The 27,054-nt window shown below is 38.6% G+C and overlaps 1 protein-coding gene across 3 annotated transcripts; it reads left to right on the forward strand.

The window, feature by feature from the left end:
* Positions 1 to 26,737, forward strand: zgc:113516 (uncharacterized protein LOC541449 homolog). Of its 3 annotated transcripts, none has more exons than XM_023284263.3 (8): positions 1 to 470; positions 6,170 to 6,432; positions 7,494 to 7,646; positions 13,246 to 13,394; positions 13,862 to 13,945; positions 16,539 to 16,699; positions 19,821 to 19,894; positions 25,630 to 26,737. In XM_023284263.3, the coding sequence occupies exons 1-8, from the start codon at positions 330 to 332 to the stop codon at positions 25,697 to 25,699; spliced, it is 1,095 nt and encodes a 364-aa protein (XP_023140031.2). In that variant the 5' UTR covers positions 1 to 329; the 3' UTR covers positions 25,700 to 26,737. The 3 variants fall into 3 exon arrangements, with proteins under 3 accessions (XP_023140031.2, XP_035810521.2, XP_035810522.2); XM_035954628.2 differs by having other exon boundaries at positions 16,539 to 16,681; XM_035954629.2 differs by lacking the exon at positions 13,862 to 13,945.
* Positions 26,738 to 27,054: the final 317 nt, after the last annotated feature.

The following is a 27,054-nucleotide window of genomic DNA, read 5'->3' on the forward strand; positions in this document are numbered from 1 at the left end:
TTGGCCTCTGATAAGTTAGCTGGACTGCTGCAAATTCACTGGACACACAAGTGGACAATTTCAGTGACTTGCAAATACCTCTGGTGGTTCTTGAAACATTTTCACAAAGTGGACATTAGAGTTCTTTGAGGTTAAATCACCATCAAGTTTCTGTCAACTTCATTTTTTTGTTTATTTTGGGGTTTTTTTCAGTTTAACCTACATTTTCCCAGACCAACTTTTGATCAATCTGGCCTCAAACTTGGGTAATGTTTTGATCAGCTGTTGGGTCTGGACATAATCCAAGCAGGCTACAGATCATCTTTGAAGGTACAACCTGCTGGTTGAAAATGGACAGTGGGTTTGCTGGTGCTGGGAATCAGCTTCTCCATGTGGACGTACATATTGATAAGAGTGAACCTCATAGAGGAATCCTGGACCTTCTGAGCAGACTCCGTCCTCACTGGAAGACACAGGACATTCAGATGAAGGTAAGTGAACTATGTGTCTTCAGATGTAAGGACTATCTGAGACTGATTAGGATTTTTAATGAAAACAATAAAGTCATAGATTTGTGCATTTCTACATTTTTTAGTAAAACCTGTTGGATGGTAGATTAGTTGTTTGAAATGTGATCAATTCTCATAGTTGAAATTATACAGAACTTTTAATTAGTGTGTGCTATGGTGTTTGATCAATATGCAAAATGCACAAACTGCTGACCAAAATTGACCATTTTAGTATAGAAATTTGAAGTGTTGTCACTGGGAAAGATAGCATGGCAACAGCAAAGCTTGATTACCCTAAAAGAAAGCAGTATACACCAACCATTTCAGTATGTGTGAATTCATACTGAACAGTAATGCAGCAGGGAGTAATGACAATCTCCAATCAAAGAAAGCTTGTGTGCACATTTTTTGGGAGCTTGTGGGGAAAAAAAGGAAATAGATGATAGGTGTCTAAAAAATGTACTCATCTAGACTAAACGTTACCACATAACATGGCAGGATCCATCACAGTCAATGATAAGTCCAATTACATTAGATTGCAGCAAATTCATGGTCAAATGTCACTTTCATTTGGTGCCTCTCTACACGGCGTTATCCAACTTAACATCAAAACCCACCAAATTGGCAGATCAGTCATAAATCAGCTCAGTGACATGACATTAATGCCATTGCATCATGAATGTCACTTTGACTTTTGAAGTCATTTGATTGTAATGAGTACAAGCTTTTGCTCGCCCAAATGAAATGTGAATGAAACATTTGTCAGTTCAGTCCCTTGGCAGCTGCATTTAAAGAAGATATGTAAAATATTTACTATATTTTAAGTGTGTGGCCAGTGTAAAATACTAAGCTGGACTTGATTTTAGTCCATTTTAGTCTCGAAAATAAAAATATTATTCACTACCATTGATAGATTCACATGATAAATCAGATTCAGGTCTGATTCATGTAAAAATTCTTGAAAGAAACTTGTGGCACGAAATTTCAGGTCCTGATGTAGTGACTCACTACAGGTCTACAGATTGAATGTGCCTCTCTAATGGGCTGTGTGGGTTTATCTGACATCTTTCTAATCCTCTTTGGTTATTATTCTGCATCTGTTAGTGGGATGAGATACTCCTCCATGCATGAGTGTCTTCTTCAGTTTACACTAGTGGGATGTTTATGGAGGAATCATCGAAAAGTGACGTGCACTATGAGACACAGTGAGCACCCACAATGCTAGTGGGAAACTGTTCTGGCTGAGAAGATAACTAAGCTGACCTTGAAATTCTGTTATTTTGTGTTATCTCATTCAAGAAATTATTATTTTAGAGGGACAAGAAAGCTCTCTTAGCTGCCATGTAATTCACAACTAAATTGCATTCTTAGTATGTCTTAAACATATTGTCTGAAAGATTATGTTTATTTATCACAAATACATCTCCAATTATCATATCTTTGCCAGTTATTGTATTTTTTTTTAACCTTTTCAGCCAACCAATCATGTGTTGGTGAAATTAGTTACCCCGGTGACCCAGAAAATGGAAAAGCTTAAAAAATGTTAAGAATTGGTCAAAGCAGAATATTTTTCTGACTTAATCAAGCAGCTCTGGTGCCAAACCTAACCAAAAAGTGATCAAAACTGAAAGCAAACAGTGAGTGGGGAAAAAAAAAAAGGTAATGGCCACTCATGCAACATGAACCCTGGTTTGGATAAAATCCCTGTTGCAGACTTATTCCCACACCTGCAAGTAAGTTTCGTGTCAGATGAAAATGAGAATGCAGTTTTGTTACATGGGAAAGGAATTTTTTGAGATAGGATTGCTTTAAGCTTATTAATGATAAATTAGGAAATTGTCTGGTTGGCGTAGCTCTGTTGCTAATAGGACAATAACTTTACTCTCACAAGATGCTGTTAATACCCAGTGGTGCACTTTATCTGTAACAAATCACTTTGCTGCTTTGTCTGTCTTAAATTGCTTGACTGGACAAATGGTCCACTAATAGGCTGTCTGCTTCAAGATTTCAAATTGGACCAACAATGCGGCTCATTTGGCAACTTTGTATTATTTTACAAAAACAGTTCACTAAAATTTGTTTCTGGAAACATCTAAGAAGAGAAATAAGCCACACAGCTACTGAATCTGTCTTCATGTTTGATCAACAGCGGTTAGTTTAAAAGTTTTTTATGAGTTTCCACTGGCAGTGGGTGGCGCTTGGATGTCCATGATTTGCATAAAGCAACCTAAACCTCAACTTTATGCAAATGAGGAGCTGCCAATGTGGTGCCCAGTCTCTAAAAACACAACGCGATGCTAACGGAATACATTGCGCAGCTGCTAACAAAGACAATGAATGAGAAGTATTGGAATGAATCCTGTGGATGATATGCGCCATAGCACATTGTTGGTTTCAGTCTTTTCCTTGGATTTGGTGTCAGTAACACAACTATAGTATACCATCACTTGGCTTATCCTTTAGGTATAAAGTTGTCACATGAAGTACAAAGATCTGCTATTGGAACTGTCTTTGGAAGAGAAAAATATAAAATGTGTGGATTTAGTTGCATATTTAATTGGAATACTTTTTTGGGGGAAAAAGCACACTGTTATATATATATAATCAAAAAGCACACAAGGTGATAAACGTCTTATCTTGTGTACAGCACATATTGGACTATATACTGTAGAAAGGCACTTTCGCTGATAAAACCAGGAGAAAAACCAAGGTAACTGGACAACAAAAGTAGACTTTTATGAAGATTCTGTTAGAGCTTTTTGTCAGAGCATCTATTCAGAACAGGATAAGCCTATTCTGGTCCCATGTGCAAACACAAGGTCCAATCTTTCAGAGAAATAGGGTTTATGTTTGTTAGGTGACCGCGCATTGGGTGGGTGACCTCTCAATCTACACCAGGTCCAGTAATGTACACAAAGGAGGAGATGTTTCCCCTCAGCACTCGGATCCCAGCAGTCCCTTTAATGATGTGTTGTGTTCATCAGTGGAAGGACAGACAGTCACTGCTGATACACCTGTGCCTTTAACTGGGATAGACAGAACGTGAGGGCTGTTCTTTCAAAAATGACTTTCTGTTATGTCTTTTGTCATCATTATTTAGTTTACTATTCTTGCTTTTATTCCTTTCTGTCACACACTTTGTAATCTCTACTTTGTAACAAATTAATAGGCTAGGCGAGGCTATAAATCGAATTCAGTCTCTCTGGACTTTAAATTTAAAGGGAAATAAAAGCAAAAGAAAGTAATTAAAATGCGCATAAAAGATAGAAAAGTACACATATATACACTCAAATTGGGAGGCCTGTCTGAAATTTAAAAAATACTTTGCTGAAATAATTTGCTTGCTTTTAGCGCTTGTATTGAAGAAGTGTACATGTAATAATGCTGTGATCTGTATTACTACTGCATGTGTTTTGAAATAAGTTTCAGAAGTGCCCTGAACAGTGTTTTGTTTTCAAAAGACAGTCAATATAAAAAAACATATAAAAGAAAAAAAGCGGCACAAAAAAGATAATAAATATAAATCAGAAACAATAGAAACTTAATAACTATGTCAAAACCAACCCTCGCTCCACTGTATAAATACTTTATCAGATGTCAAGGTGGGCATGTTTGTTCGCTTTCCATCTAGATGAAAGACTGGGTTGTGTGCAGGTCCCATCTGAGGCTCACATAATACCTTGGGGACTGTGGCAGAGAATGAGAGACTCTGAGAAACCACTGAATGACAACAAATGTCCATGGAAGCCTTTGTAGGCAAACAGTGGTGACTGTGGCGTTGTTGTATACACACAGAGGAGCTCAGTGTTCTGGAAGTGTGATCTTGAACATCAACCAGCTCTACCGCTCCACCAACATACACTCATTTAGCTGCTGTAGCGTTAACTGTATGGAATACATCTGTGCACATTTGTCTGTTTTTTGAAAGACAGTTTAATTTTTTATTCATATCATTTGAGTTGTTTTTTTTTTGTTTGTTTGTTCTGTTTTATAGGTTAAAATACTAAACAACCTGTTTGAGGTTTAGTTTCCCCTTCAAGTTCACTCATCCAATTGTATTTACACAGAAAACAACAATTTCCATATCAATCTTGTTATATATACAGTGTTTCATGTCTTATTCACATCTGATTAAATCTTGCCGATTATTATAATTAAATTTGTCATTATTACAGCTACAGATTTCCTTTCATATATCCTCATGGTTGGATAAACCTGTTAGGAAGCTGCTAACCCACTGAACCCCCACTTCATGCCCGCTATTCAGTCAACACATACCCTGTAGTTGCAATTTCACTGTCGACTAAGAACCGACCTTTGATGGCACCCGCCTGCCATTAGAAGTGGCCTCACCCTATTATAAGGCACGATATTTTAGTCTTAATACTACGTACATGCTTAAGGCATATGCAACTTTTTAAAAATATATATCTTAAGGATCTGGGAAATAGAGGATGAAACTGTTCTTGTATCAGGTCATAAACATGTATATTTCTGCTGTAAAGTTGAGCATTTTAACTTGGGATTCTATAGGGATTCACTCACTCTTGGAACCAGTGTCAAATGGACGCTGGAGGAACTGCAATTTTTGGTGTTCTTGCATTGGATTTACTTTTCAGCCCCACATGATGAAGAAAAAAAAAAAAAAAACTCTTTAACACAAGCTGTTCAAAGTACATTTTCACACAGGGTCTGTCTAAAGTCATGGCCAACATTTGAATGCAGGATTGGGCCTATTAGTTGATGTCATGATATATAATGAATACACAATTAATCAAATAACCAGTGAACATGCAACTGTTGTGGGCCCCTACACGGTCACCCACTTTTGATAATAGTACCCTGCGCATTATATTGCAATATGTTTTAAATCACACCATTTTAACAGAATGTTAAGCATCTCATTTTTTGCTAGATAGACCCACTCTGTTAATATCTGACGGACCCATTTATTTATGACTTTAAAGAACTGATCCATCATTCCCTTCTCATTGTTTTGTCATAACATCTGAGAGGATCTCTTTATACCGTACTTGAGAAACTGTGGATTAAATATGTTCTGTTATAAAGTACACAGATATTTTCTCAAGTTTCTTTTCAAGTATACAAATCAGCAATTGCTGGTAAATCATTTCTCTGTTTCTGTAGTTTTTTTTCTTTTTCTAAGTAAATGAGCCTGAACGGTGGTAAATTAGTGGCCTGTAAATTGATATGGCACCAAAAGTCCTGAAACCAAAAATATGGCAGCTGTCAGCTGTCTGTTATTTATCTTCAAAAGGCTCATCGTGTGATTTGTCCAAGTGAGTATTTATGAAGGGTAACTCAGAGTGAGGTTTCAGGAGAGCAACCCATTCAACTTTGCAAACACATACAGTTACAGAATAATGACATGACTGCTGTGCAAGCCAGAATGCTTGAAACACTATGATTTTATACCCTGCTCATTAAAAAAGAACATTTTTTCTTTCTTTTCTTTTAATTTTTATATTTATTTTTAACAATAGGTTGGTTTGTCACTGTGTTGTCATAAACTGCAAAGTTCTTGCAGAAAAGCAGCATTAATTTGTGTCATTTCAGACTACGCAATGCTGAAACACGGTATACTGAAGTGTTTCATTTGCTTTGTTCTGTCTATCAACACTCTACTTACTTACATCTCTTTGGGTTTCCATTCATTCCAGACGTTCACAGAGGGCATTACCAACCAGTTGATTGGATGCTACGTGGGCTCTCTCCAGGATCCTGGCTGTGTTCTTGTGCGGCTCTACGGCAGAATGACGGAGCTGTACGTGAACCGTGACCGGGAGGTGGAGATGTTCCAGGTCTTCCACGCCCACGGCTGTGGTCCCGAGATCTACTGCAGCTTCCAGAATGGCATCTGTTACGAGTTTGTTAGAGGAACAGTGCTGGATGATGAGCTTCTCCATCAGCCATCCATCTACAGGTTTCTACCACAGCAGCTTTTCACATTTTAATTGAGCAGTCTCAAAGGTGAAGGTGTTTTATGCAGCGTTATGATGATTCCGATGTTATCCAGTGTAGCCATTTGGTCACAAAAGGAAAACATACACTATAAAAGTAAACACTCCCTTCAGTTTTGTTTGTTGAAGAATTAAATCTGAAACAAGTTATGTTGATACAAAGCTATATGAGAGCATTATTATTGGAAATGATGATTGTTGTGATTAAAAATTAATTTCACTGTGAAATGTAAAGAAAATTTAAAAGTGATAATGACATGAGTGTTACAATCAAGTGCAACATCGTAGATTTTCTCATTTTGATAGTCTTGCTTATTTGAAATTTAAATTTTATTGCAGTTAAATTATCATCTAAGTGGTGGTGTGCTCTTATTGTGAAACATAATCTGGCTTTAAAATGGCATCAGTGACAGAAACAGTCAAATAAAGTTGAAGACGATAATTGCTGGGTATATTCAGTCCACGAACTGTATACATTTAAAAATATAAGTTTATATTGAGCATAATTTCAGACACTAAACATTTGTGTCTGTTTGTTTCCATTGTTGGACGTCATGTGACTGTGTTAGCGGAGCATTTCATTTGTGCTGACGTAGGTGCTTCTTTTCATTATTTCAGTCGAGTCATGTTTCATGTTGAGCAATGTTGTTTATTCTTGCCCCCTGTTTCATTCATCATTCTCATGATAACAGGCCTACATCATTATTCACACCACAGGACAGTAGGACACAACAGAGTCAGGCAAGGCTGAACAGCCAGGGCCACGATAAACATCAATCAGCCTGCTCTGCCTGATACCCTCTGTGGGGAATACCCAGAAAACTTTATGTCGCCGCTAAGATGCCTCGAGAATGAACACTCAAGTGGTCAGGAGGTCACAGATGCAACGAGGCCCATTTTTTGTAAAGGACACCAAGATAAGAGCGCTAAATGGAAAGGGAGTTGTGTTTCTGCTCTGATAATGGTTGTTTGTGCAATAACAGCGTCAGCCAGGCTCATCTGAGAAAATGTTTTCTCTCTGCAGATTGATCGCAGCAGAGATGGGGAGAATCCACTCGATCCAGCCAAAATGTGGTCTGCCTGTTGAACCGCTACTCTGGACGAAAATGTCCCACTTTCTCACACTGGTGCAGAGCAGCTTCAACAGCAGCCCAGCTGAGCAGCCCTGCACAACAAGGTACAGGTCCTGGTAAAATCAGTCCTTAGATACTCCATGTGCACTAATATTTACAATAAGTCCACACAGTTGGCCACTGAACAGTTCTGCTTGAACGATGGTGAACTACTTGATTGTTAAACATGAGTAATAGCTTTGTTAAACCAGACAACCTCTTTTCATGTTTATTCACCAAAAAAAATATGTCTAAAGAGCTGAAGTTGTTAGTGGCCTGTTGTTGATCCTCTATCTTCACCTATTGTTGTTTTGTGTTATAGCTTAGCTAAAAATGGTGCATGACTGCACCTGTATAGCTTATTTACCACTATTAATATGGTGGACAGTGGCACTTTATTTTTAAATGGCAAGGATGAAAGTTATTAGAGTTTGAGAGTTTTCCATATTAACTCAACCAGAGGGGCATTGGAGCCAACCAGTCTTGCAACCCTCAGTTTTATCACGTGATAATCAGAAGCAAAGCTTCAAAACTGTCCAGTTAAGTTACTGTTCACTAAATACCTCACATGGACACTGACTGTCCGATCAGAACACATAGCAACTGTGTCCAGGTGCATGTTGAAGCTGTGTGAATTGGACTGGAGTAAGGGCATAATAGCAAATATGCTCTTTCGAATTGGAAAATATTAGCACATCTGGCTCTTTAGTTTAATACCAACAGTCCTAACCTAAAACCAAGGGACACATTATCAATCATAGTTTGATAGTAGTTTGTGTGATCAGGGTTGTTTGTAGGAATAAGAGAGCTAGCTGGTGGCTTCTGGTGTCATAGAAGGGTGAGAAATGAATTATTCTACTTTTCTGGCACTGCTGTCCAACGTGATCATTATATTGTTCCAATAGAAAAGTCTAATTCAGGCCGCAGTTGTCAGCTATACATCCAGATGTTTGCCCCAGGAGTGACATCATCCAAAACATCTGACCTTGCAATGTTGATGAACAGTAGTTTCAGTTAAATGTAAGACAGCACACCTGAAGTGCTGCTGGATGAAAACCTCAGTATTTCTAAAATGCTCTTGGGAAGGCATTAAATGTTTTGGCAGCAAAGTGTCCAGAAATGTCCCTGTGTGGAGGTTTGCCTAGGAAAGGCAGCTTCAAACTTAATCTTTTAGTGTTGCATCATATGCAGCCATCAACAGACTATTTAAGATAATTGTACAAGATTCTTGTTTTAAAGAGCTCCAGCTGGCAAAATGTCAGCTGGAGAAATCTAGGACACAGTACAAAGAATTTTGATGGTCAGGCTAATGCCATGATTATAAGCTGTATAAAGTGTAAGAGTGGAGAGCTTGACAGGTAAAGGAACAGTGGCTGAAGGAGGTGGGACCTAGTGTCAGGTGTTGGAGGCTTTCACATCCCTGTGTGAGCAGGGAAAAAGAGCTGTCAGTTATCTGCTACACTGAAAATTGCATCTTTTTAAACAAATACCTGTTGAGCTGGAGGTGGGAGGCTACCTCAGTGGTAGTTTTTTGCAGTCATCCCTTTGATAGAAACCAGGAACATTTTCCACATTTTTAGCTCCCAGACAGCACCACAGATGCCTTATCATTCTCTCATGTTTCTCAACCGTGCCCAGAGTGCTTCTGTCCACCCGAATGTTTCCTTGTAAGTGAGTGAACAGTCAGTTCTCTGGTTATATTTTCACATTCACCTGTGGATGGAGGCCGTGGCTGTGAGCTGTCATTGGTCGGAGAAGTGAGGTGGGGGAGTGGCTGGCGTGGCAATGACATTGTGTTATCTCTGACAGGGGTCATGGGGTGAGAGGTGAGAGGGGCCTTCCAGACACTACAAAGAAACAGACGTTTGGCCACGAGCTTCCTGCAGGACTCTCCCTTATCGGTCAAACGTTCAACCTTGTTTGTGTTTGCAGAAAAAGGATTGGAAGTCCACAAAAACTGAAGCTGTGAGGGCCTCAACCTACAAGTCCACTTTTCTTTGAGTTTTAGCGAGATGCAGTTAGTAATGAAGTGAGTCATACAGATTGGGGAAGGATTCTGAAGGAGATGCTCTTTCGTGATAGGAAGTTGCATTTTAACTTCCAAGATTCAGAGACACAAAACTCCCCAAACTATCTGGTTCATCCGGCATCATTATAAATCCATTTGCGAGCTCTTCCACTATCTACCAGGATCTTTTGTTGTTTTCTGTTGTGATTCGGGAGGAGTTTGTTTACAACAGAGGAAGCCCATTTTTACTTGTTATAAGACAAAATCAAGGTGGAACTACTGTGCTTATAGCAAATGCGACCCTGTACAGTAATGCATTAAAGCAATTTTTAATTGCCTCCAGCATGCTGAAAGTAATCAAATCCTTTTTAAAATGTAATCTTACTGAGTGAACATGTAGTGTGTTACAAACTCAGTCATCTGCGATACATAAATGCTAGCTCTACCACTGACATGTGAGCCCATGGAGAGGTTTATTATTTAAGATTCACTGTTCTGGGAGATTAGGAAAAATTGTATTTTATTATCCAAGGATTTTGAGTTAACCTCTGCTCTTATAGTTGACTCCTTTAAAGCTTTGGTGTTACACAGAAGATTGTGTGCGGCTATTGTAGTTTTTAAAATTAAAACAGACTTTTAATTTTTTTCCCCTTTATCTGTTTAACACAAATCAAGATGCAAAACTTGAGAAAAATACTGTGGGATACATGCACAGAAGCCGCCTGCACCACTTTTCAAAGCCCAATAGATGGTGCTACATTGTGAGACATTTGTGTGTCCTGACAGAGTCCAGTGTTGCACACACACAGACACACAAAACAACTCCAAATGATCTGGAAATGATCGAAATTAGGAAATAAATTATGGGAGTGTGAAAAGACTACGCTGAAATGGCGAAAGGGACACTAGAGCTAAATTTGAGGTCAGAATTTTTAAAATTAATTTTCAAGATTAATTTCCATCTAAAGCTCATATCTGTGGTGTGTATGTCTGTTTGAATATTCACCGGAGTCTTGAGCGTGCAACTGCATGTGTGATATGACATGGAGGCTGAAACACAGGAGACCAGGAATTGAAAAAAAGGGAATTTAAACAAGCATCAGAGAAACTTTTGTACTTGAGAATGTATGAGTGCTGATATGAATGTGATCTTCAGAGGAAATGGTAAAAGAAAGGAGAGCAGGAAGAGGCTGCACCTGCAGAGGAGGTCTTCAGCTCTCAAGCCACCCGCTGTGCAGAGAGAGAGAGACAGATAGACAGAAGGAGAGAGAGAGAGAGAGAGAGAGGGGTGGGGGAGAGCGAAAGAGGCTGCAGCAGCTGCAAGGTTCGCAGAGAGAGTGCACAGTAGAAGTCAGAGATGGGAGAGAAAAGAAAGAAAAGCAATGGAAAGCAAGAGTGCAACCTCTTCTTCTCCCAAAGGCCCCCTGCTACGTCTCCCCGTTTGCACTCCCACGAATCGCATAAAACTGCAAAAAGAAAAAAAATAAATAAAGAAGAAAAAAAATCAGCAGTGCTCGGCTGGTGTTTGAAATCATATGTAAATAAGGCACATTGATAATGATGCGCCAGAGGAGGAAATTCCACTAATTACCTTGCAGAGACTTGACAGGGAGCAGGAGGCGAATGCACTTGACGCACAGTTGTTCATGAAAAGGACAGAAAAGAGAGAGGAAAAGATCTGATGGCAAGACGACAGGTTTCCATTTAAAGTCAATGGAAATCTTTCATTTAGCTTTTGACTCTGAGTAATCGTAGCTTTCTATGATAAAGTCAGTCTGTTAGGTTAAAGGAAAGGATGGGTTGAAAAGGAATCAGGGTGATTCACCATTCAACGACGTGTTTTAATTCATATTAGAGAGGAGACAGATAAATTATGCATGTCAGAGGGGGTCGATTTTATATAACAAAGATTACATAGACAAGTCGATGTGAATCAAGCAATCCATTCTGGGCTTATATCTTTACAAAATGGAATTTGGAGATAAAATATACAGCATTTGTACAATTTCAAATAAGAGTAAAAGTAAAATAACTCTACTCAGACTGAAACAAGCAGGAAACAGCTATTTTTAAAATATTATCCATACATATCTACTTGGCTTTATTCAATCTGACTTCGATCTACCTTTCACAGATAATACACAAAACTGATGAGTTGCCTTGTTGAGGATGAGGAGGTGGAGTTGTATAAGGCAGCAGGGCCTCTGTGTTGCAACTATAAACAAGGCTCGTCTGCTTTTGCTTTTATTGTACGTTCCACACAGGCCTCACTAAATTATGTCTCCAAGTGTGTATAATACCGGAGCATCTGTTTGTTCCCTTTCGAATAAATAGGTAGTGTTTAAATTACTGTTTAAAGTACCCTCTTGTTGTGGCAGTCGGGACTGAAAAGGAAACACGAAAATTAATTAGGAGACGGGTGCTTGCACAGCATTTCTTCCAGGTGCATTTTGCACTGACGTCCAAGGACATTAGTGCCTTCTTTGATAGATTGAGTAATCAACCGAGTGAAAACAAGGCATGTAACCTCTCAATGAGGCGCGCTGAGCTGCGTCAGTTTACAAACATGTTCCTGGAAGGAAAAGTGTGGAGTTCATGGCAAAGTTGATCTTCCATATCTGTACTCTCTGCAAACTTTCTGACTCCTTCTCTGCCATCTGTGCCATAAGAATCTTGTTTTTTCTTTATTTACACAAATTCAAATGTTCCCCCTTTAGCTCCTCCATACAGACACTTTCTGACAAAAGTTCAAAAAGCTCCATCAACCAACACAAGGGGATTTGGAAAGACAGAATTCTTAATGCTCTAAGCCAGACTCATTGTATTAACAACCCTCTGAAGCGTTTACAGCACAGAGGATGACAGGACACTAACATTGCTGAAATCCAGACAAATCAGATTCTTTCAGGGTGAACAATTCTCAAAGGCAGCTGAGTCAACCTGTGTGAGGGGAAATTGTGGGTTTTATTGAGCCTTTAACTGAACGTTTGAAGAGGTGGTTAGCAAAAAGCATAATAGTACCACTTTATTATGAGACATTACATCAAGTGTTTAGTCTCCTTTAATTATTAAACATGGGATTCCTTTGTCTTGTCTATTATTAGCTTGTGGTTAATTATAAAGGGCCCTTGCCATGCCGTTGTTTCCTTCTAAAGATGATCCAGTGGTATGAAATTCACTGAATGCAATTAAATAGAAATATTTAAGGCATTCATGTGCATTTTTGTCAAAATATAACAGCATTATTTTCAACCAGTTGGGTACCGGATGAAGAATGTCCTTGTCCAGTGAGTCTAAAGCATTAATACGATATGAAATCTTCCAATTAGACTGACTTTGTTTTCCTTAATGAAACACACTGAACATGCCAGCTTCAGTGATTCGATCTAATTGAACCAAGCTCTTGTCTTTTTGCAGCCTGCAGTGTAAAGCGTCACGCAACAGCTATGTTGGTAATCATGAATGTGATGTGCTGTTAGCAGCACCTTAAGTAACTCCCGGGTGTTGAACTTTGGCCTCTTATTTTCCCAAATGCTTTGCACGGCTATGAATCAAAGGCAGCCTTCTTTCATGAAACATTCCTCAAAATGCTCAAGTGGCCATCTTGCTTTCTGCATCATAAAAAAAAGTAATTCCAGCGGTTTCACCTCTTTCAGTCCTGCAGCTGTACCAGAGGTGCCCAGCTTTGAGACGCTGTCAGTGGAAATGGAGTCACTGAAGAGACACCTCTCGCAGATTGACTCGCCGACTGTCCTCTGCCACAACGATCTCCTGACAAAAAACATCATCTACAACCACAAAGAGGGTGAGGACAGCATGCTGGTTTTAACACTCAATTCAGCTGGTTTGACAGTTATTTTATGTGGACATGTAACAGATTCCATCAGCCAGAAGCAATTAAACAAACTGAATACAGTTAAAAATAAAAGGTTGCCTTATCCTAAACTGAACCGTGGCTCTGTGACTGAAGAGCCTCAATCTGCTACTGACGCTATAAAAGATGAATGCGTTTCTTTTTATCAATCTTCACATCTCTTCTGTTGAACCTTTGCAAGACTGAAAATACTTTTACACCTATGAAATATCTCCTTTGTGGAGACTTTTTGTTGTGATTTTAAAATTTTCTCTCATATTCTATATGGGTGACTCTTAGTCAAAAGAGACTCCTTGTTCCAAGGTTCTGTTTCTCAATAACAGAGCAAATGTCTTTATCTAAGTTTGTCCATGTGTGCTGTCCTGGTAAGCACTGCTTTTCTTTTCCTTCTCCATCAGGAATGGTGAAATTCATTGACTACGAGTACGCTGATTACAACTACCAGGCTTTCGATATCGGCAATCACTTCAATGAATTTGCTGGTAGGGCTGTGTTGTGGTGAAACAAAGTTCTATTTTCACTCAAATCTCCGTCACAGCCAGAACACATAAGATTTCCTAATGTTGAATATTGACCGCAGGAGATACTGCAGTATGTGTTATACAGAATCCTTGTCCACTGATTCTGTCACTTTGAGTTTATCATTTTACCTTCCTGCCATTATGGACCATGAAACTACATCTTTCTTGTGATGCTGACAAGACGAATTTCTGTATTCAGCCTGTATTCTTCATAGTGATAGAAGCAGAGCAGCTGTGTCACAGCAAAGCTTCACAGGGTCAGTCCGAACATTTGCGGAACAATCATCAATGTAACACTTCAAGATTCTTCAGTCATAACTTACAAAAATTCCACAACAACTCCAAATGACAGTGACTGAAGTCATGTCTGAGGGCGCTGTGCAAACTTGGTCCAATGTCAGAAAAAAGAAAAATGATCATTATGATGCCAAATTATTACAGCAATGAGCCTAAATCATGGACAAAAATGTTTATCTGTGGTGTCGGGTTTACTGCTGATTGGGAAAATCACTGGAACTGGTCTGTTTCTTTTCAGTCCCAGAAACTAAGATGAATGATTTTTGATGTGTATTCATCACTCAGTGGGATTCCTAACAATTTAACCTCAACAATATAAGGAATGAATATTGCTCAAGTAATGTCTGAAAATTAGTTACATTGTGCAAACTTGGTCCAACCACTAAAGATTTGGTCTCGAATGGAGTGACAGTCTTTCACAAAGTTGTACAAAAGTGTTAATTTGTGGAAGCTCTTGAAGTGAAAACATATGAATCCACTTTTATTTAAGATTTTCTTGACAGTTTCTTACCTTGAGGAGATAATATCCCAAAAATGCAATAGATGATCAAAACTAGATCTATTCTCTTGTACATTTTCCTTTATAGGCAGTAAAGCATAGTTGTTTCACTAAATTCTAAAATCTAAATTCAAATGAAGATGTTGCACATGTCATCCAGGTTCTCTGCTTCTTACTTTTGAGAGTAGTTTAACAGAGTACATATTCAAAACATGCATTTAAATAAAGGGAGCAACACCACACAGTAAAAATATTACTTTACTGCAAGCCCCACGTTAAAAAATCTTAGAAGCAAAATTATGTGAATATTATCTGCGAAATCAACCTAATCCTTTGAACTCCAATCAGTTGCTGCTCACTTTTTAGCTCCAGTCACATTTTTTCTCACTGTGGGCTCATTTTTGACTGCAATATAAAGTCCTGCACCTCTATGGAAACAGCACAACCATCACTAGAACTAGAGGGGGATTCAGACATGTCCTCTGTGCAGTAAAACAAAGCTATATGGTCATAAATCTTTAACAAAGAAAATCTGAAAGTTACTTTTTTTTTTTTTTTTTTTACATGTTTCTGTCACAAGAATTTAAAAAAAAATGGAATCAACATGTACAGCAGTGCCCACAAGTGTTGCCAATACTGGAAAAAAAAATGTGGGCTTAATTTTACCGTCTACATACAGCTTTTCACACTGTTCAGTACGTCAGCTCTACAAAGATATTTCACCATGCTGAATGCATCTTCTGACAGCTTACTGTTAACTTCCTCTTCTGTATGCCGTTTTGAGGCATGCTGCATGTATTTTATTTATCAAAGATGTTTGATTTTCCTCTCTTTAACATGTTTCCATACTAATCTCCTGCCTGCTCTGTATAAACACAGCCTGCAGTTCAGCTGAATAGTCTCTGAATTGTTGTCACGTGACTGCTGGTCACTAATAGCCTTTTTGTAGTGCTTGGTTGTTGGTTAGAACCACACAGAACCGCATGATACACATGTTTAGTTCAAGGACCATTGGAGAGTTGAAAATCCAACAATTCTTTCTGTTCTTATAGCTTGTTGCACTAATAATTAGTGCAGTTTTGGCATTATTTAAGAAAAAAACTATTATTTAAATCAACCAGTCAGTTTTGGGGTTCAGGGGGTTAAAATGCCAAAATGAAAACTACTTCCTGCAGAAAACATGCCCCTGTCAGTGTTGTACTATTTTGATAATATATGGTTATTGCTGATACACTAATTCGTATACAGAATATCAATAAACTGTTGTAGTTAATCTACATGGAACAAATTTAAACCAGTTTACATATGAGTTAGTTGTTTTATCTGTAACAAAGCATCACATTATATAGGCATAGAGTGATGTTTTCCATTTAAGCTGGAGATGTAGAATGTAGTGAGCAAAAAATACAATGTTTTCCTTTTAAATGTTGTAGATTTAAAACATATTATTATATAAAACAGAATAGAAATACTCAAGTAAATCAATGTTCACCTAGAGGAACTATTGTTCAGTTATCACATTTCTTTCTTGTAACATGTCCGTTTTAATAGATGTGTTTGTAACTTATTGTTAGCTGATGAAGGACGACCAGTTTAAGTGGAACTGACAAGTGTTGACTGAAGATCTGTGTCTCCACTCAGAGTTGATGTAGCTCAGCAGCAAGGCTTGGAAAGTAACACTTATTATTGGCATTGTATTGAATATTTTCACTGACAGTAGCACCAGTAATGTATGCACGTGTGTGTGCTGTGTTTGAGGTGTGAACGATGTTGACTACAGCCTCTATCCGAGCTGGGAGCTGCAGAGGGACTGGCTAACGGCTTATCTGGAGAGCTACAAGCACAGCACAGGACGTGAGGTCACTGTTACAGAGGCAGAAGTTACGCGGCTCTACATTCAGGTCTGCAAATTCTCACTCGTAAGTGTCTGCTCCTGCCGACTTTGTTGAAATGTTGAAATATGTCATTATGTAGTGCCTCAGCGCTTTGGAAAGACTTTGGAAAGTGACAAATCTCTCAACAGTTATTTCCTTTTTTAAAGTTTTGCTCTTGCAGGCACTCAAATATCTCAATATTATGAGATTAGTGTGTGCATTTCAACAACATCCATATGTGTGCAGAACTCTGAAATGGCAGGGTGGCAGCATCTCGCCATCACATTTTAACAATTTACTTTTCCAGCACCTCCCCCCAAAAGAAAACCAAACCATCCACAGCTGACCCACCACTGTTCAAAGTTTGATGGACTCCATCTGAGTTGATTAGAAACTACCGCAGGGAAAAATGAAAGACGGCAGCCAAAATTATTTTTCTTATGACCACAATTTTCATTCTTTGGTGGCTCAAGTGGTGCTGGGCTATCTGTCTCAAAGTGCTTTCATACCTCAACACAATATGCAGAATTGTCCAACCAATTTTGGGGTGGTGTGAATGTCTCTTGAAATAGCCCAGAAATGATGAGGAAGCATATTACTTTTTAAAATAACTTGCGCCTCGGCCAAAAAACAGAGAGGGGGGAGAAATATGACCGGGAATGGAGTGAGAGAAGCGATAACATCACGTTGATTGAAATCAGATTTTCTGTGACAAACCGAGGAGGACTCTTGACTCGAGGGAAGTGGGAGAAATTGATCACTGACGCTTAACAAGCCAAGTTTCCAGCTCAACTCAGTTTGACAAGCTGTGTGTCAAAATGAAGGATCCTGAGCCTTTTAACTGAGGAAATCACAGGGCCTATTTTTCATAATGTAAAGGAACACAAGTGAAGCGTCTCTGCTAAAAAATGTTCACAAATAGCTGCATTTTACCCATTAAATGCTGTGTTTAATTAAATAACTTGAATCCTCGATGCATTTCATTGTTTCTCATTTCTGCTCATAACATAAAATATTAGGATTCCTTCTTGAGCTGCAATTAGTTGATTAATAAATCGACTGGTTTATTCTTTTTTTACAGTTACTGTGATAATTGATTTATTGTTTAAGCAAATTCTTAAATGTGACATTTGCTGGCTTACTGTGATAGTACATGAAATGCCCTTGGACTTTAGGCAATTTTTATTTATTTAAAGAAAGAGATTTCAAGACACCACACTCATTTCTACTGAACTGTGATGATTATTGAATTATATATAATATAATAAGGCCTCCATATATATATTAATCATCATTTTTTGAACTAGTTTCTGACATTTCATCAACATTATATTAAATGTGTATCTTTGTTATCAAAAGCACTACAATGAAAGTAATGTCAAATTTTAATATTCATTTGCACTACACATCAACTCTAGAACTGTCTCCCATCACACCTGGTGAAACCAGATGATATAGTTAATTATGAGTAACAGGATATGGAAAATTTCCAAAGATTAATTTCACTCTGCCTATTCTGCCTTTTAATATTTTTTCCTTTTGTATTCCCTTATGTATGAACTGGATTAAATGCCATTTGTATCACTTGGTAACTGCATGGAATAATCAAACTGCATTGAACTCATACTATAGTTTAGTCTCGGTAGTTACCATATGGGTGAATAGTGAAAATGTACAAACAGAGAAAACCAGCCTCCACCGAAGGAAGCCGTGTGGCATCGACAAAGTCTGGCCCATTGCCAAAGCTCTGCGGCGAGAAGCTGCCTCTTTCCAATCTTAATCCCTAGCAAACTGTGCCAAGACGCACTGGGGTCTTTACAAGTCGTCCTCTCCTCTGCAGGGATCCCCCATGAAGTCGAAGCTAAAGCCTGCGGCTCTGTGATGTCACTCCTCCCACCCATCTTTCATATCCGTTTTTCTCAATGGCTCCCTGTCACTGACGGTCTCTGCTTAGTGTTAGATTAATGCCGTCTTAATGGAGAGCAGTTATTAATCATAATGGAAACACGCTCAATCTCTCTCTCCAACTAAGGACAGAGATTAGAGATGAAAATCTGCCAGGGAGAGGGATAAAGCCAAGGGAAACCACACATTGCTCTTCAAGTATTTCATTCCACCCTTTATTTGATTATCAAATAAAAATGTGATTATATCACTGGGCCGCAGAACAGAGGCCTGTCTGGATCTTATTAGGACATGCTATTAGTGGCCTTACCATGAAGATTTACAATAAGGGTGGAGAACAACAGAAATTTATGGAGGCATGGAAGTCCGCAAGCCTAAGTGAGCAAAGCCATTAAGGAGGGAACCATTCAATACAGAGGTTTGTCATTCTGACTGAGCAGTGTGCAGCTGGCAGGCAGCAGCAGTTAGAGGAGCAGTTATAACACGACAACTGGAGGTCACTGGAGTGTGTTTTTACACTTCTGCACTATGGCACGGGGAAATGTAGCAAAACATAGAAATGCCATAAACATAATCCACATTTTTACACTTTTAAAACATTCCAGTCCCCTGGGAGTGGAACGCTTACTGGCTGTACGTAGTTAATAAGCCTGTCATCCAGTTAGAGGCCTCCAATTCTGTGTCAGCACGCATTTACCCTGTTGAAGTGTTCTTGAGCAAGACGCTGACATCTGACCCGGCCGTGGCCTCCCCGCAGGGCGGAGGGGTCAACAAGACGTGCGCTTTTAAAGTTTAATTGGATCAAAGGGGCATGTGAGAATTTCTTTGTGGTCACACAGTTTTGATGTCATGTCTTTGAAGACAACATCAAGTATTAAACTGGTCATTTAAATGAATTTAACAAAAAAAAATCTGAATAAACTAGACTAACAGCACACACAGGGGTTTTTCTTTTTTTGTTTTGCTTTGTAATTTTCCTCCAGATAATAATCTAACAAGATAAGATAATCCATTTCAACAAATATTAAGACAGCTCTTCTTTGTGTAATGTTTTCCTGTATGGTGCTTTGTTTAATTGGACTTTTTACGTCCCTGCTTTGCAACAATGCTGCTCTTTCTATTTCATATGTGTTCATATAAAATAATGGCTGCCTGGAAAGTCACAATAGAAAAATCTGAAACGCTGACATGCTTTGAAAACTAGTCAGAAGTTCATTTGGCTAAACGTGAACCAGTGCTATTTTTTTTCCTCTTCTATCAGGCATCCAACTTCTTCTGGGGTCTCTGGGCCATCCTGCAATCACGCTACTCCTCCATTGACTTTGACTTCCAAAGGTTTGTGTTCCCGACGAAGCCATCTTAGAAGTCCCACATTTGGAAGTGTCACTTTGCATAAACATTGTTGTAGTTTCCTAAAGCATTGTGGTTGAGATGTTTCATCCATCAGAAAATAGTTGAAAATGTGAATAGTCAGACTAATGTCCTCCTGACATCAAGTGCCACCTTCACATTAAAAAACTCAGTAACTGTTTAATGAAGAAGTATGTGAAACTACCAAGAAAATTATGACTTTGGTGTAATTTCTTGGGACCACCTTATTACAGCACTTAAGATCCTCATCCATCACTTAAGTACACACAAATGGAAAAATATATCCTGCCCAGTGAATTGAGGTGCTCAGTATTTTAGTGTAAAGTTTAGACAAACAGGATCTTCATTAGGATTGCATGACAAAGAATTTGTTGGCTGAGACACTGCAATAAAAGACTGGGAACTTGAACCCAGAGTGCGGAAATATTTCATTTTTTCCACCGGTGCTTCAAGACTTTGTGTATCTCAAATCTTTCTAAAACAGGCAGGATGAGCACACATCTTCCACTCTTCTTGTCACTTCTAAACACAGACAAAATATTTACACGTGAAATTCTCTGTTTTTCTTCACTTTCAAACCACACATCACGTTAAGATGAAAGCTCCGGCTCTCACAAAGACTTTCAAAGGAAATCAAAACTAATTTCTGTTATTTTTTAAATTTATAACAGTTCACATAAGGACTAGTTATCTTAAACAAGCCCAGGAGGCATTCCTCACCACCAGCAACCCGACAGTAAAGTTCAGGAGGGCAAAATGTGTCCCTCCTCCCCCACTCTTTCCTCCTTTCTCTTTTTTCTGCATGCCCCACACCCGCAACAGTTGTGATCGTGATCCTAATCACTATTGACATACGGCAACCTCCCCTCTGTGTGGCTTTCTCTGCCGCTCGCTAGATCAGGGACAGGGCCCCCGCCTCATTTCGATCTGGACCTCGGAGGAAATGTGATCCAGAGGGGTGCCGAGGCACAGAGGCACTATTGTTCCCATGCCGTCGCTCCTGCCTTACATATACGTCTCTCATCCCTGGCTGGGCCACATGCGCCTGCTAGACGTCTGCTCCTCTAAGCCGGCGGCTGAGGTTGTCCTAAAGTGCATGTGGAGGGTTGGGTTACCTTTCTTTAACGGAGGGGTTAAACTGAAATGAGCTCCGAGAGCAACAGTAACTATGGAGAATCAAGTCTAATGTTTGAAAGCAGCACTACCCTCCTAACCTCTACCTCTAACACACACACACACACACACACACACACACACACCCCAAATCTGTCTTTCACAGCTCTCAGGATGGCAATGGTCAAGTTTACTGGTGCGCTTTCATCTTTTCATTTAAATATGCTGCACAACCTTACAAGACTGTCCTTGTCATTTGTTTAAATAGTGTAATGATTTTCATTCAATAGCAGAGCAGTGAGTAATGTAGCTTTCTTATTTTGCTCCAAGCAGTTAGACTGGATGGATAAAAGCTAGTTCACACCAACAGCTAGTAACAGTTACGTCGCTCATTAGCTTTAGAGAGACCCTTTCCTTTATTTAATAATACTGTATGACATGATAACAAAAAATTGCACACATATATGGCATATAATAACCGCCGGTACAGAGAACACAGACAGAAGCTTTAGAAGCTATTGTGACTGACTATTGCCAAAGCTGGTTGGCCTGTTAGCGGTTAGCTCGCAGGCTACTTTAGTTCACCAATAACGTCTATAAATAGTTGGTGTGTGAACCAGGGCATAAGTGTGTAAAACATCCTAAATTAATAAATTTAAAGTAGTTCATTAAGAACAGTTTTGTCCACTAAGATGACTATTTATCCAAAACAGCCAGATACACACCCAGGCAACAAATAACTATGCGCCTGTGAGAGCGTTGACATTAAACCACTGTAAATTTGTTGTAAAACTAAAATGATGTACTTAAAGAGGCTGAACGGCTCCTGTAGAGCAGCAGAGTTAGGTGATAATACTTGTGGGTTAATCACATTTGATAAAATACTGCACTTGAACCATAATTTAGTTTACCCGACCACAGTGGGTTTTTTTTCTTCAGCTAACCAAATCTATCCCTAACTTGACAGAAGACTCAGTGCACTGCTTGTGATAAACAAGTTGTTTTGAGGAAAGAGATAAGAAGCTACGGTTAAACCCTGGAGCGCGTGTGTGTGTGTGTGTGTGTGTGTGTGTGTGTGTGTGTGTGTGGGTGTGTGTTTCCTCCCACTGTTATCCCCCCTGAGCCAAATCTCCGCCGACTTCCCGAGTGACAGGCGTCGCCCAGGCCTTGTGCTTTAACCAGGGCCAGATGTAGATGTGACAATAGGGAGCCACAAGGGGAATGCAAACCCACCCTCCTTTTACCATCCATATTTACTTTCCTTATATGATTTTATTCATGTGTTGAAAGTGTCTGCGAGTCAGCGGTTTAGATTTGTGGATGTGCTGGCAGGGTGAGCCGTTATTTGACAAAGACATTATTATGAGGAAATGAACGAGGAGGAGGCCCACTGTTTGGAAAAGCTTGACTGCAAAATTGAGGGAATTGTGCACAAAAGCACATTGTGAAACGGAATACCTGCTTTGGCGGCAGTTCATTTTCCCCTGCTTCTCCTAAATAGAAAAACGTCTCAGTTTCATCTCTGATGATGATAAACGTTAAGCACGCTAGTTTTAGGTGTCGGCCTTAATAAAAATAGGGATGAATGGGATCGCCTGTGAAGCCCGGCTGTTCTTTTAAATGGCTACACTCAAATATAATTATACTTATGAAGGGTGTGGGTGTGATGGGTAATTAGATTAACAGAACAAAAATCTATGACCAGTTATCTTTTTGTTTTTTTGCAGAAGCCAGCGGTGATGCTATTTACACTTTTTATTTTGTCTAACTGAATACATGTTTAATGGGATTTATCAAGTATGAATTGTATGTGATTGGGGTTTGGGTTAAATATCTGCTAAACTGAAATAACAGCTGTAGCCAACCACTTAACAAGGGACTTGATCCAAATACTGAACTTAAAAATGTTCAAGAGGTTATTTTAGATCTGATATAAAACTAAGTGTAGTGAGAATGCGACACAGAGACAGAGAAGACGTCTTTACTTATACAAAAACACTCATGATGGTGTGGTAGAGAAGAGTGGAGCTCCTTCCTTTACAAATGATCTTGAGTCAAGTACATAAACACAAACCCAGCAACAGCCACGTTTAGTTTTGACGTGTCAAAAGTCAAGTTACCCACAGAATTCGCTCAAACAGCTGATGAAATCTGCCACCATCAACACCATTTCAAACAGTGAAAGTGTGTGGACAAAAATAAGAAGCTGCTGCCTGCAATGACTTGTACAGGAGTGATATACGATTCCACGAGAGATTCATTACCGTCAAAGTACTTTGTCAACCGGGTTGTCTGAACTGAAAGAATTTTTAAATTCACATAAGCAGTGAAATGTTTGCACTGTAGCCAAATTGTCATAAAGGTTCAGTGATGCAATACAAGCAGGCAAAGGTGGGCAGTGCAGAATATATAAAAACAAGAAGGAAAGCTGCATTTTTTTAAAAGCAATCTCTTAGCCATAAATAGCCCTGATACTGATGTTTAGGATTGTATAGAACATCTCTAACTTAAACTACACGTTAGATTTAAAAATGACACTTAAATCAAAAAGTGCTCTGTGCATCTTTTGAGTAACAGTCAGCAGAAACTGATTTTGGATCATCACGAAAAAAACTTGCAGCTGAACATTTTTCCTTTATGGAAATTAGGAATAAAGATTTAATTCATTGACAAGCAGGTTTTGTTTTTGTCCAATCAGGATAAGGGAGGCTTCACTCCACTGTCCGAGTGAATGAAAGAACTGTCCATCACCCGCTGTAGCCCACAGCTTACTTGAAATTAAGTCTGCAGAGAAAACGCCTGTCGAGCCTCGCCAAACCACAATGCATGAAGTGAAAATTGTCTGCTGGCCTCTGCCAGCCTAGCACCAAGGATTTCTATTTCCCCCAAGTTCTTATTATTAACCATTTTCCAGTGGCAGAGGTTAGACACATACAGTACTACCTATCTCTATCAACACGCTGCAGGTTGGGATTTTAGATCTAAAGGTCACCTTTCAGTGAAGCAAAAACTGCAAGAAAGAAACAATTCTAAGAAAAGCAGACAACAGAAGCCAGACTCTGACACAATAATTAGAGCGCTGTTTTACCCAAAGATGCAGGTGGGGAACAGAGTGATGGAATACAAGTAACTAAAAGGCATGTGTCTGAATTATGTTTTTGTCTCACCCAGCAATAAGAGCGAGAAAACTGATTCGGCATTGAGGACTTCAGTGAAAGCACTGATTAAAGGACAAACTCCTCTCTGTGCTTCCATTTTCTGTGCTTTTGAAACTTCACTTAATTTCAAAGGGTATAGTATAATGGCCAAGGGCAACAGCGTACTCAGACATCAGATTTATTGAGGCGTTCGATAATATGGTTTGAACAAACACAAAACCACTTTTCTCACAGTTAAGTTCTGAAATGCACTGAAGCTTTGGCACAGCTTTCAGACTCAGTGCTCCACTGAATAGAGACTTGATGCTATATTGTCATGCAAGTTTTGCAAACAAAAACACAGTGCCCACCTTGAACTACAAGCAGGTCGTGAAGTGTGACCTCTAGTGAACACTAAAAAACACAGTATTGTATATTAACTTCCAACGGATGATTATACATCTTGAATGTTATTTTATGACACTTTACATCTTTTATATTATGCAGACTGAGACCCCTATCTTGAGTTCCAGCTGAGTGAATGGTCTGGAAGCTTTTAATATTTCAAAGGCCAGATAAGTCAAAGAAGACCGCATCCAGCCTTAAATACAGACTGAATATTTAATTAAAATTATTAACAATATTAAATTAATAATTTTACTTGTCTATTGAGACACCAGTGATGATGTACCTGAAAGCAGCCTGTTTTCAAGCTGTTTTACTCATGAAAATTAATTTACACACAATGCTTAATATTGCTTAGCCTGTAAAGAATGTTTTCTGTAAAGAACTGCAGTTCTTTTTCAAGAAATTTACCCCGATGATGGATAATCTTGATTTGGGCTTTAGCCTCAAATCTCATTCAGCACGCTGTGTTAACTGCAATTGCAAAGTGGTGAGTTTGTAAAATGTTTGCATTTTTCTATGCTACTCAAACAGGTTCAAGTAAAAGAGCAATCTACTTGCATTGTGTGAGTTGTAGCATCTAGAATCTTCAGTTTGACCCCAAACTTGGGACTACAAGTCAATGTAAAATAAACTAATGAGCTTTTTCTCTGCATACAATTGTAAACTTTACAAAACAGAAGAGAAAAGTGTGGATATCAATCTTAAATGTACAATTGTTGGACACAAATGATATGAATGAACTATTTACAGGTTCAGATAAGAGACTCTAGTTTGTTGCTTAATTGCCTTATTTAAACATAATATGATAGCAAGAGTACAGGTACAGGAAACAGTGTAGAGGGCAGATCAATGCAAATATGTGGTGTAGCTGTTACAACAGAAAATGACACTTCAAAATAATATGTATGTATTAGTGTGTGTGTGTGTGTGTGTGTGTGTGTGTGTGTGTGTGTGTATATATTTATTTATCTGCAATACTCACCGAGTGTTTAATGTTCTCTGACCAGCTGTTTTTATGTCTTCTTCTTTTAAATCTCCCAGATATGCCCTGGCACGGCTCAACTATTACTTTGAGAAGAAAGAGGAATATTTTAAACTGACAATGAGCTAATAACAGAATGGAGGACCAGTGTTTTAAAAGTTTATAGAAAAGTGACTGGTATGTTTCTTTATCACATCATATAATACCAGGTGATCTGTTGAGGAAGTTGAGAGGTAACCAACGAGCTTATAAAATTGTTCCCCATTGTTTGTTATTTCAGGCTGTAGTGTGAGTTAATATGTTTTGCTATCACAGTGATTTTTAAAATATTTGTTTTACCACAGTCAGTATGCCGATAAGCCTTTTTGGCAAATTGAGATGGATCTCATGCCAGAAATGCATTAATTGTTCCCACATTCAGCCGACTCGCATAAAGCCACAAAAACTGAGCCTGATCATAAAACTCATAAGAGGGTTATTTGCAGGCTTATTCAGTGTGTACCACTGCTCTGATGGAAAACAAGTTTTCATGTAAACATATTTACTATACCAAGTAGGGCATCATTTTAAGTCTTTCTCTTTGATTGGAACTTGCTGTAAAGCTGTTGTGAATATGCCTTGCATGATGCTGTTTCATTTTATAGTAAATTGCAAACATTATTTAAAACTTAACAACATTTGAGTGCTTGAACAATGTGTTAAGAATGTGTAAAGTAGTATTTGATGTTTAAAAGGTAGTGAAATTTGCCATTTGTCCAAATTTATAGTAAAAGCATCTTTGCGCAGTGACTGAAAGTACCAATTCTATGCTTCTGTTTAACTGCACCTCATATGAAACTGCATATTATACAATTAATGATGGTTTAGTTTAATGCACACATGTTTCCTGCTGGTAATGCTGACTATTACTTCATAAGTAAACTCTGTATGTATATTCATCTGTTTACACAGTTTATTCATATTTCTGAGTCTTTTTTTACACTGTGTTCTACAGCTATATGGACATACAGCATTCTGTTGATGTGATCTCATTATCATGTCCCCCTTGGGTGTGAGTTGCAGGCCATTAATTTGTCAGGGTCCCAGAAGTTCACTGAATCAGTATTTAATGAGTGTGTTAAAACTGTAATGTGCAATGCAGTAAGTAAAATAAAGAACCAAACAGTGTATATGTGTAAGGTGTATATAAGTTGAATTTCAAAGACATTTGAGGTGGATGCATGTTCTATGATCTGTTCATAAATATGTATTCATCATGAAACTCTTTATTTTCACAGCAATCATTGAAATTTGTCTGTGGGCTCCAAAACTGCTTCACATATGTACATTACCATTCAAAAGTTTGGGGTCACCCAGACAATTTCACGTTTTCCATGAAAACTCACTTTTATTCATGTGCTAACATAATTGCACAAGGGTTTTCTAATCATCAATTAGCCTTTCAGCACCATTAGCTAACACAATGTAGCATTAGAACACAGGAG

This window comes from Amphiprion ocellaris, chromosome 3 (assembly GCF_022539595.1).
Source record: "Amphiprion ocellaris isolate individual 3 ecotype Okinawa chromosome 3, ASM2253959v1, whole genome shotgun sequence".
Taxonomy (NCBI): domain Eukaryota; kingdom Metazoa; phylum Chordata; class Actinopteri; family Pomacentridae; genus Amphiprion; species Amphiprion ocellaris.

What these genes read in the sequence shown, in the direction of transcription:
- zgc:113516 (XM_023284263.3), top strand. Translation starts at nt 330, where the DNA reads ATGGACAGTGGGTTTGCTGGTGCTGGGAATCAGCTTCTCCATGTGGAC. An exon ending in CACAGGACATTCAGATGAAG is followed by an intron (nt 471 to 6,169) that starts GTAAGTGAACTA and finishes CATTCATTCCAG; the next exon opens with ACGTTCACAGAGGGCATTAC. An exon ending in GAGCAGCCCTGCACAACAAG is followed by an intron (nt 7,647 to 13,245) that starts GTACAGGTCCTG and finishes CACCTCTTTCAG; the next exon opens with TCCTGCAGCTGTACCAGAGG.